The sequence below is a fragment of the Sinocyclocheilus rhinocerous genome, unplaced genomic scaffold (genome assembly GCF_001515625.1).
Source record: "Sinocyclocheilus rhinocerous isolate Xijiao unplaced genomic scaffold, SAMN03320098_v1.1 scaffold1322, whole genome shotgun sequence".
Taxonomy (NCBI): Eukaryota; Metazoa; Chordata; class Actinopteri; order Cypriniformes; family Cyprinidae; genus Sinocyclocheilus; species Sinocyclocheilus rhinocerous.
In genome coordinates this window covers 810,320-822,471 of record NW_015657497.1, presented here as the reverse complement: position 1 = coordinate 822,471, position 12,152 = coordinate 810,320, and the positions used below count along the sequence as shown (strand labels likewise).

The 12,152-nt window shown below is 36.8% G+C and overlaps 1 protein-coding gene across 2 annotated transcripts in view; it reads right to left on the bottom strand.

Moving 5' to 3' along the window:
• Nucleotides 1-840: 840 nt before the first annotated feature.
• The window catches only part of LOC107721159 (protein FAM19A5-like), a 177,424-nt gene continuing 166,112 nt past the window's right edge, over nt 841-12,152 (bottom strand). For both annotated transcript variants that reach the window (XM_016529031.1, XM_016529032.1), the window contains exon 4: nt 841-894. In XM_016529031.1, coding sequence (XP_016384517.1) covers nt 883-894 — 12 coding nt within the window. In that variant the 3' untranslated portion in view covers nt 841-882. The remainder of the gene's footprint in view (nt 895-12,152) is intronic.

Below are 12,152 nucleotides of genomic sequence, written 5' to 3'. Positions count from 1 at the left end.
ATATCTGATATGACTTAATATATAATTAGCATCAAACAAACAATATAATTCATATTCTCAAGGATTAAAGATTAAACGGAAAAAAATTAAAATGATTGCACAACCATCAATTAGGTGGCGATATGCACTAAGCATGTAAACGACCATTGAACAAAAGAAGAAGAAAGAATCAGCATGGCATGCTTTTTCTTAGCGTCCGTTTCCATAGTGACTCGTCGATTCGTCGCTCTGTTGAGAATGTCCTGAGTCTTAACCAGGAACATACTCTGAGTTGAATGAACTTACTCCCGGATGCGTTTTTGGAACCACATACCTCGAGTAAGCAAGGTTTGGGGTTAATCAACCGAAAGTTCAGGGTTTAGCTGACGGTTTGTTAACCGTGCTTTCTGGAATACACCCCTGAAATGTGCTCTACTAATTATGTAAATGCAAGCACAACTGTTTAGAAATTGCATTAAACATGCAGTCTTGTTGTAAACACTTGTATAAAGGTTCACACAGTAATTTCTTCTCTTAAAACAATTCTACAATACCATGAGAAGCTGAACACTTTTTTAATCCATGTAACTAGTTGTCAGTATCAGAGAAGGCTGTCATACTGACCATTAATAGATATACAAAAATACAAATTGCATCTTTATTTTTGTATTTATTTATTATTATTATTTTATTTTTATTTTTTTGTATGGATGTCCGACATTGCAGGGAAATAAGAAAGAAAAAAAGGAAGAAAACAAACAACAAAAACCAACAAAATTATTTTCTGAAACTTTATATGTACATTTTACAGAAATCATGGTCACATTGTACTAATTTCAACCTGGTCTCATAAAAATACGTACCTCTGGTAGACTAATTTGCTCCCCCCACCTTTTTCGTGTGTCATGGATTTACCTGAAATAAGGGAACAAATATCACATATGGCCTCAATTTAATTAAACCATGTGACACATTAATAAAACATGGCCACAAATTAATAAGTCATGGGAATAAATTCTTAATTCTTCATAATTGCCCTAAGTCATGTGCACTTTTATTTTATTTTTTTATCTAAAATGTTTTTAAATCAGTTTTCATTCAGTGTATTTACAACTCTAGCATGCTGGCAGCTAACAATTGTGTGTCTAAATTCATTTCCTTTAGAATCTCACCAACCAGTCAACTAGGCAGCTATCCTGATAATTCACGTATCTTATCTCTTCTAGAGGAGCACAGCATCTGTGCTCAGATTAAGAAATAACCTGAAATGATTTTAAAACATTAAATGGACTTCCAATGTAGGGTCATTGTCTCACTGTCTTTTTTTATTTTTTTATTCTGTAATACTTTTGTTCACTCTTTCCCCTCATTTGACTCATTTAAATTGCTCTTCTGACTAAACTGTGTGAGATTTCATCAGATTAGGTAAGGTGATTTGGTCGCTCCATCAGTGCCTGTCTAATGACGTTGAGCCATCCGCCAGAGATGACCGACAACCTACAAGAGACGAATATTGCTTGTTTAATTTGCTGTTGAATGAGGTGGTCACAATCATATGAATCAGTAGAAAAGAATGAGCAAATCACAAACATGATAGCGGTAATGAGTGTTTATTCAAACAGGACGGGCCTACAGGGACTCTTGGGTTGATTAGTGATCATTCTCTTATTGAATAGCAGAAACTCATTTTAGCCCAGCCTAATGGATTTTTTTTTTATTATTAGTTATTTTGTCCCTTGACAATGGCTGGTCATTTAAATAGTTGAAACAAAAAAAAAAAAAAAACATGACTACCACACCACAATTTAAGCATGTGCACCAGTACACATCTGTGGTGTAAATATATCCATCCATTCACACAGAGGCCCATCTTTTTGTTCTGTGTACACTTGCAGATTGCAGTCTTTGGCACTGAGTCACATCTCAATGTATTTTCATGCATTTCACCACATGAGCACCATGATTTCAAAATAAATTAGTATGAAGATTACCAACAGTTAATCTTTAGAAAAAGTGCCTTAAGGCCCTTGTTTTCTGTACCATTCTTGAGCTCATCTAGCTGTTTTTGAATGCAAGAATGCATTTACAAGACCTTACCAAAAGACTCTTGTTCATCCTTAAACTCCCTCCTGTTCCCTGCAGTCAGTGAATGAGCGATGCCTGGTTGTACCCTCACAGCATGGTACAAGGTCACTTTCAAAAACACTCACACAATATCTAATATCTACCCAATATATCTAATACAGCATATTCATTTACCTTAGAAGACTTAGTCCAGCGATACCCAAAACTTTTCAAATGACTTATTAATATGATATGTACTGATTCATATATGTACTTTGTGAGACGCTTTCAAAATATGTTGTGCTTGCTGAGAAGAGCTTGATTTAATATTAGATTTTGTAGAATATAGTTAGAATATAGTGGAGTAAAACATAATACATTTAGTCAAAGATTACAATCATAGGAACAAAAAATACAAATATGCCTTATAAATATGCCTTATATAACAAATACACACAAGCAAAATACTTTAATATCTGATGACAGCAGGCTGAAGTGTTGTGCTCCCACCTTTTCATTCCCTCCTATTTCTCCTATGTCTCGTCTTCATACCTGGCGTGATCACCCATCTGTTCACATAATTAGCCCTAAGCGTTGTAACCGAACTGATTCTGTTACATTCAGATATTATGTTCTGCCTCGCCATTAGGGGCGCTAAGCTATTATTTAGACTATTTATTCAGGTAGATAGTATGAAGAAGTCAGCTATGGCGAGGGATTATAAAGTTCGGCAAGTAATTGGAAATTAGTGGAAAACCCCAAAATAAAGAAAACGTGGTATCAAACATCTGGTTCAGAAAACGAAAAAGATCGACAGCAGATTAGAAGACCAAAAGTAGAATTCAAGGTAATGCTAACATTTTTGACAGAATCCACAAAGATGTTAAACCCAATTAAAATAACTAAGGCATTGAAAGAAGCGATTGGAAAAATTGTAAGTGCAAAAATGACAAGAGATGGTAGACTTCTGCTGTTTGGTAAAGACAAGAATCAACAAAAAGCAGCTGTGGAACTAAAAACATTACTAGGAATAAAAGTATCTTGTACCGTGATGGAAGATAAGAAATGGGTAAAAGGAGTGATTTCAGGGGTTTCGACAGATATGTCAATTGAATCAATTAAGAAAAACCTGTCAGGGGCAGGGGTGATTGATGTGAGGAGACTGAAATATGTAAAAGATAAACAAAAGGCGGATAGTTTGTCAGTTATGATTCAGTTTGATGAGGAAAAGTTACCTGATAAAGTGTATATTAGTTATGTAAGTTACAGAGTTCGGCCATATGTACCACCGCCAGTTAGATGCTTGTGTCAGAGATTTCGTCATATTGCTGAAAGTTGCAAGGGAAAACAATGCTGTGCAAGGTGTTGAGGTGAGCTCGAATACGGGAAATGTGGACATGGAATTCTTCCAAAATGCTGCAACTGTGGAAGTAATCATAGTGCAGGTTATGGGGGTTGTAAGGTAAGAAAAGATGCTGAGAAAGTTCAATGTTTAAGAGTGTTTGAAGGAATTTCATATGCGGATGCGTTAAAGCGAGTCCAGAAAAGCACAAAGACGTGTACTGAAAACAGTCCCGGTGGAAGATCCCTTGGTAGGGGTTGTATAACATGTAAACAGTAGTAAAATAAACGAAAATACCTTGTTGGTTGATAAGACGTCCTTTACTGCATTTATAGCAGAAGTGATCAATTGTTCAGCGCAAACAGAAAGCCGTACGGAAAAAATCTGAATAATTCTGAGGGTAGCTGGAAAATACTTAAATGTAGAAGAAGTAAAGGTGGATCAAATAAATTAGAAATTAAAGGTAAAGGTAACAAATTCTCAGACAACAGGTGGTGGATCTTAATGGTGTTAGCAATTCTTCAATGGAATGCTAGAGTTTGATTTCAAATGGTCAATAATTTAAGAAATTCATCGCAGATATTAATGATAAACCTCATGTAATTTGTATTCAAGAGTCATGGCTTAAGCCACATTTAAACTTTGTGTTAAAAGGATACTCAGTAGTTAGAAGGGATAGGGAAATTGGTACTGGTGGTGGAGTGATAACGTTTATAAAATCTGAGGTAGCATATAAGAAAGTTGATGTGGAGGAAGAATGCGAATCAATAGTAGTAGAAGTTTGGACAGGAACACAAAAAATTAGAATAATAAATTTTTACAATCCTTGTAAAATACTAAATAATGAAGCTTTGTCTAAAATAGGGGGACAACATAAGTCTAATCAGGTGTGGTGTGGAGACTTTAACGCGCACAATACATTATGGGGTAGCATACAAACAGATAATAACGGAAGAGAAGTGGAGGAATTTTTGGAAACAAATAATCTGGCATGTATAAAAGATGGAAGTGCTACTAGGTTGGATGTATCCAAAATGAAATATTCAGTTTTAGATTTAACAATTATGACAGAAAATCTAGCTAAAATAAGTATGTGGAACATAATTGATCAAAACATGATGGGTAGTGATCATTTTCCTATTAATTGTAAAATTGGTCTAAAATTGATCTCTAAAATAGATATTGGAATGATCCCTAGATGGAAATTTAAATCAGCGGATTGGGACCCATTTCAAGAAGAATGTGAACAGAATTTACTGAACTTAAGTTGTTTAATAGAAGATGTAGGGCAGTATAACAATACAATCTGTGAAAGTCTTTGTAAGTTACAGGGAAAGTAATAGGAAAAAGTGTAGGGAAAATAAAGAAGAAAAGTGTACCTTGGTGGACTGTTGAGTGCAGTGAGGTAATTAAAATAAGGAATAAGTTTTTAAAGAAAGTAAGGAAATCATATTCATTTGATGTTTTTATATTGTATAACACAGCACAGCACAGTACAGGCTGTAGTAAGGAAAGTAATACGTGCTAAAAGAAAGTACTGAAAAGAATACTGTGACAAAATAGGTAAAAATATAGATATTAGCGAGATATGGGGAATGATTAAGAAAATGGGGGGAATACAAAAATCTAATATAATTCCTGTTTTAATAAGTGGAAATAATCAAATTATTAATAATAAAGAAAAGGCTGAGGTGTTGGCAGAAGCATTTGTAAAGGTGCATATTAATAGCAATATATCAGATGATATGAGGGAATTAAGAGAGAAAAGATAATCAAAAAATGTTAGCACAAAAAGGATTATCAGAAGGCACTATGGATGCTGTTTTTTACATTATATGAACTCAAGCAGGCCTTGGAAGGAGGTAAACATACGTCACCGGGAAAAGATGAAGTATGTTATGAAATGATTAAACATCTTTCAGATAACGGAATTAATGTTATTTTAAGACTTTATAATGAAATATGGAGGCAAGGGAGACTTCCTAGCTTGTGGAAATTAGGTATAGTGGTGCCATTCGCTAAACCTGGGAAAGATCATACTGTTCCAACAAATTATAGACCAATAGCTTTAACATCTAACCTGTGTAAAATAATGGAAAGAATGGTTATATCGCGTTTATTATATGTTTTGGAAACTAGAAAGTTATTAAATGCATATCAGCGTCGGTTCAGGAAAGGACGTAGTACCATAGATGCAGTAATTTGCTTAGAAAATGAAATCAGGAAAGCTAAAGTGAAAAAAGAAATGGTCCTAGGAGTATTTTTCGATATCGAGAAAGCTTATGACATGGTATGGAAGGAAGGAATGTTAATAAAATTAGGTCAAATGGGCATTAATGGAATGTTGTTTAATTGGATTATGGATTTCCTAAAAGAGCGGAAAATACAGGTAAGAGTAGGTAAAGAATAATCTGATACCTACATAATAGATAACAAAACTCCTCAAGGTAGCGTTTGCAGTCCGGTACTTTTCAATATTATGATAAATGGTATATTTGAGGAAATAGGATCAGAAATAGGAAGGTCACTTATATGCTGATGATGGAGCCTTATGGATAAGAGGAAGAAATCTAAGATATTTAGAGAAGAACATGCAGAAAGCAATAGATACTGTTGAAAGCTGGACTAACCAGTGGGGATTTCGTCTTTCTGTGGCAAAGACTCAGGTAATTTGTTTCTCAAAAAAGAAGAAAATTCCTGAAGTAAAATTAAAGTTGTATGAGCAAACTTTAGAGCAATAATCTATTATTAGATATTTGGGAGTATGGATGGACTCAAAGTTAACATTTGGAACACATATTCAAAAGGTAATTGATAAATGTAAGAAAGGAGTTAATATATTAAGATCTTTGGCAGGACTGGACTGGGGTGCCACAATACACTCGCTAAAGAGAGTATATTGCACATTAATTAGATCATCGATTGATTATGGTAGGATACTTTATGGATCAGCTTCAAACGCTTTGCTAACAAAAATGTATACAATTCAAAGTCAAGCCCTAAGGATTTGCTGTGGAGCTGTTAGATCCTCTCCTGTAACATCACTGCAGGTAGAGATGGGAGAAATGCCTTTGGATTTACGTGAGCTCCAGCTAAGACTGGTATACTGGTCAAATATTAAAGGTAATTTTTCAAATCATCCAGTTAAAAATGTTTTGGGAAATTGCTGGGAATATGAACAATCTCAGGTGAAAAGCTTTGGATGGATAATAGAAAAGCAATCTCAGCAAATAGGTATTAATAATGTTAATATTAGTCCTACAGTAGCATTGCCAGTATCTCCGCCTTGGTTTTTCTCAATGCCTTCCGTGGATCTCCAGATATTTAAAACTATAAAGGATAAACAAAATCAAGTTCCTAAAGCGATAGTAGTGCAACAGCATCTTGAGAGTGAATATTTCCAATTTTAACAAATATTTACAGATGGTTCCAAAGACCCAGTAACTGGATGAACAGCTGCAGCTGTGTATATCCCTCTTTCTAAGTATAGAGCTGCAAAAAAGAATTACTAATGATATATCTGTATATACTGCAGAGATGGTGGCTATTTTGATAGCATTACAGTGGGTAGAAGAAATTAAACCATCTGCTGTAGTAATTTGCTCAGATTCGTTTTTAGTTCTTACTAGTTTAATAAGTGGAAAATCGGATTCAAGACAAGATATATTAATAGAAATTGTACAAAATCTGTATAGAATTTGCCAAATTAGACTTTTAGCAGTATTTTTATGGGTGCCGGCTCATGTTGGTGTGGAGGGTAACAAGGATGTGGACAAGATAGCCAAACAGGCCCTTAAACATAATGCTATTGATTTAGAAATACCTTTGGGTAAATCTGAAATGAAAGGCTTAATTAAAACAGCTATTAAAAATATGTGGCAGGAGAGGTGGGATAAAGGAAATAAAGGTTGTCATCTTTATAATATACAAAAACAAGTTGGTTTAGTTAGAATTAGTTATGGCAACAGAAAGGATGATACGGTAATTTTTCGTCTGAGAATTGGTCATTCTGCCCTCAACAAATCACTTCAAATGATAGGGAAACATGGTTCTGGTCAGTGCAATACATGTGGACTTCCAGAAACTATAGAGCATGTAATAATCAATTGTATGGCATATGAAAGGGAAATAATTCAATTAAAAAACGATTTAATTTCTGTTGGTATAAATTCTTTAACTTTGCAGAATATACTTAACAGTTTTTACAAAGGATATGAAGCTCTTGTTTTTTTGTTTTATTTGAAAGCAACAAAGTTATATAAGAAAATATAGAAAGGTAGGTTAGGTGGTATTGATTTTTTTCCCCTTTTATTTTATTATTTTTTTTTTTTCTGTCTCTCTTCTGATATCAATGCCTCACACTCCATCCCAGTAGGTGGCGGAATATGCACCAAAGCTGGTTTGCCAACCGCCATTAAACGTCAAAGAAGAAGAAGTCAGCTTGTGTTCAGGAGAGGAAGCAATGGTTTCCTCACGCTCGCATTTCAGAAGCTGACGGTCCTAAGATTGAGGATTTGTTTCCCTGTGTCAATCTGTAAGTGTTCACTGTTCATTTTGTAATGTGTTATGTTTGTTGGAATGTAATTAGTTTTTAACGGTGTATATAGATTGTTTGGAGGTGCATGCTAATAGTAGAACGGTATTTGTTTTTTGATAGATGGACCTTTTATGACTAATAGACTTGTATAGTCACGAAACGGAGTCATGTGGAACTGTTTCCAGCACGGCATTTGGAATTGTGAACGTCTTGTGTATTAAGCACATGCTTTTACGCAGTGGACTCTCACGTGTGCTTCGTGGAAGCTTTGTGGATATCACAGATTTGGATTATCATTATTTTTTTCCTTTGACTGCTATCGACTCACCGGGAACTTTGTCACATAAACGGACATTATCAGCGATCATCAGAATCTTCATCTACTTTCAGCTAAGTTTGTTGTACTTACAAACATATTTCATGTTGTTCCAACTCAGCATGCCTGGCCTACAGACATAAGGTTCATTAGCATTCATCCCTTGGTTGTTGTTTTTTTTTTTTTTTCTTTTGCTTTGCCTATTTTCAAATTGTCTTTTCTTTTGTTTATTTTGAGCTTTGTAAACATTCACCTGTGTGAGGTAAACTGCATCCATATAAAGTATATTCATTCTTTCTGCATTTTTGTGCCTAAACAGTTCGTGATTGTCTTAACCTGTTTGAATATTAACCTTAAACCTGCTTATACCAAAGTGTTAATCGCGTTAAGGAACTATTTTGTATTCCCCTTTTTTAATGTATATCTCACGCCTAAATTGGGTAGCGGTTATATAATTGGCACCTGAACAAGGGACCTGTTTCTTGATGTACTTTGGTGTATGTCTTTGGTTTTTTTCAAGTATATTTCAGTTAATCATGGCTAGCCAGCAGAATTTGGAAGGGGATGTACCCGTACCCGCCCCCCCCCCCCCCGAGATCCATGGTGATGGTGAGTTAGAACCTAAGTCGACTATAATCCATGATCTAACAAGCCGCCTTGACACTCTAGAGGAGAATGTCAGTAACATTCAACAACAAGGACCAAATATCTGTTCATGAATGTGAAGCAATGTGTAAATCTGTTGAAGAGAAGTTGTTGTATCGTGTGGAAGAGTGAGAAAACATCTAGAAGTGCTTATTCAAGACCTGGGACAGTATATCGTGGATTGTCTTAAAAGAAGGGATAAGCTAATAGATCGTAAACTACAGGCAAGTAACCCAGCAATTTCTACTCCCCATCAGCCCATAAATATAACTGTTATCCATAGATTTGATAAAGACTGCCATTCCAGTATCCCATCAACTGCTGATAGTATTTCAGTAAGTCCATACAATCTGCCAGTCAAGCTTGAATTTCCTAAGTTCAGTAATCATTCTGAGGAAGACCCGCTTGCATTTATTGAGCAATGTGAAGAATATTTTGCTGTCCGCCCATTAACTGATTAGGAAAGTATAGCTTCTCTGACTGCTGTTTTAGGACACACTGCAAAAGCTTGGTGGTCTGCGGAAAAGAAAAGAATCCACAATTCTGGCACAATGTCTCAGGTGGAGAAAGAGAATGACTGAAAGGGAGATGATTCAGGCCATCTTACGTAATCGCAACCCTCGGCTGACTAGCCTGTTAAGAGGTAACCTACATACAGTACACGAACTGGTCAAAGATGGAACACAGATTGAAAGAGACATTTGTGAGTCAAAGAAATACTGGAACCAGATGAATGCGGATGAGCAGAGAAAGAAAAATGTCACGCATCAAGAGTTGCAACGTAAAAATCCACCATCTAGCACTAGAGTAGTTCAGACTGGAAAAACCAATGTGCAATGTAATCTTCGAAATCTTACTATTCCACTGCATATTAAATGAATTATTAAATGAATAAACAAATTACAGCACTCATCGACATGGGTAGTACTCTGTCTTTAATGCAAAAAATCCATTTGGCAGCAGTTGTGCAAAGATGAGGTCCTTTTGTCAAGCGGAGGACAAACTTTTCTTCTCTCTAATGGCCACCATCAGGCAACTGTGGGGAAGGTAATCTGGACCAGCAAAGTGCATGATGTCCCCGTGCAGACTGAGTTTTATGTAATGAATGATGCTGACCTAGCAGTACCTGTCATTCTAGGAATGGATTTTCTCTGTAACTTAGGAATGGTATTAGATTTTCGGCATGCTCAGTATACTCTAACCACACAAGATAATATTGCTATCACGCATTCATTCACCAGCCAGAATACCAACCTAGTAGCACCAACTGTCAATGTCTACCTTGCATTGTCTCCAGCACAGTACGAAGAAGAGGTTCTGCAGTCCATTTGTAGTTTTACGGTCAATGCAGATACTGACATACAAGGACAAGAGCAGCTAGAAGGCTTGATGTTGGGTTGGCCCACAGTTTGTACCCACGATATAGGACATACCACACTGGTCAAGCACCGTATCCTGACTACCGATGAAGTGTCTGTTAGGGAAAAGACCATACAAGGTATCTTTTGAGAAACAAACATTTATTGACGAACAGATTAAGGAGTTGTTGGACAAAGACATCATACGTCCCTCTACATCTCCTTGGGCTTCACCAGTGGTGGTGGTGCCAAAAAAGGATGGTGGATCTCGTTTTTGTGTTGACAATTGTGGACTTAATGCTAAGATCCCTTTGGACTCATATCCAATGGCACAAATACAAGACATTCTAGAGTCCTTACATGGAGCACCCATTTTCAGCACTCTCGATCTGAAGAGTGGATACTGGCAAATGGAAATGGATTCTGACAGCATGCAAAAGACTTTGTCACATCATCTGGGCTATATGAATTTCAGCGTCTGCCGTTCGGCCTAAAAAACGCTGCAGCTTCTTTCCAGCGGTTGATGGAGAGTGTGCTTAGAGAGTTGAAGGGCAAATGTTGCATGATCTACATTGACGATGTCGTGATATACTCCAAAAGTGAGCAAGAGCACTTACAACAGGTATTCCAGTGTCTATCCAAAGCTGTTCTCACTCTTAACTTAAATAAATGCAATTTCATCCAAAAGTCTCTAATGTTTCTAGGTCACATAGTTTCGGGGCAAGGCATAAAGACCGATTCATCTAAAGTCTCAGCTGTAAGTGCATTTCCCAAACCACGATCTATGAAAGATGTACAACGATTTTTGGGATTAGCTGGGTGGTACCACAGATTCATTCCCCATTTTTCAGAAAAAGCAGCACCACTACATGCACTAAAACAAAATAACTCTACATGGACTTGGACAGAACAATGCCAGCAATCATTTGATCAACTCAAGTCAGATCTAACAAAGGCACCCATCCTGGCAACTCCCGACGTTACAAAACAGTTTAAAGTACAGACAGATGCAAGCGAGGTGGGTCTGGGAGATGTGCTCACGCAAGAGATAGAAGGAATAGAACGCATCATAGCCTATGCATCGCGGTTGTTGAAAGGAGCCGAAAAATCCTACTCCGTATCGGAGAAAGAGTGTCTAGCAGTTGTATGGGCTGTGGAAAAATGGCGACCGTATCTAGAAGGGAACCCGTTTGAGGTCGTGACCGATCATGCTGCACTAACATGGGCTTTTCAGCATCCCAAACCATCTTCACGGCTAATCAGGTGGACTATTCGCCTTCAAGGATTCCATTTTACTGTCAAGGTTATAGCGTGATCTAATTTCCATTGATAAACACGTCAGACTTAGTTAGAAGGTTAGAACTGCTCTGTGTGTCCTAAGATAGAGTTCTATAGGGATTTGGCCAAGTGAAGTCCTGTTATGATATATTTAAGGTCAAATGAGCCAACATTGTTGTGATTCACTTAATTTCTCCATTCTCTTAATCTATTAAGAGATTCCAGAAAAATAAATAAATAGATAGATAGATAGATAGATAGATCCTTCTACATAAGGGTAATGTGGTGTTTTGGGTTGTGTTTCTTGTTCATGTTTTCATGTCTTTTATTCTGGAGTTTAGTCATGGTCCCTGTTTGTGTCATGCTTCCCTTGCCCTCATGTATTCATGCCATTGGTTCTCTTGTAGGAGCCCCGCAACTGTGCTGTACCCTCTGCACCAGAGCATACTCCTGTCCCGACTGTCTTGTCTGGTGTAGTTCACGACATGCCCGTTACTCCAGAACCAGCTCACGTCATGCCTGCTAACGTAATGTCTACTACGCCAAAGCCTGCTAACGTCATGTCTGCTACGCCAAAGCCTGCTAACTTCATGCCTGCTACTCCAGGACCTGCTCACATCATGCCAGTTAAAT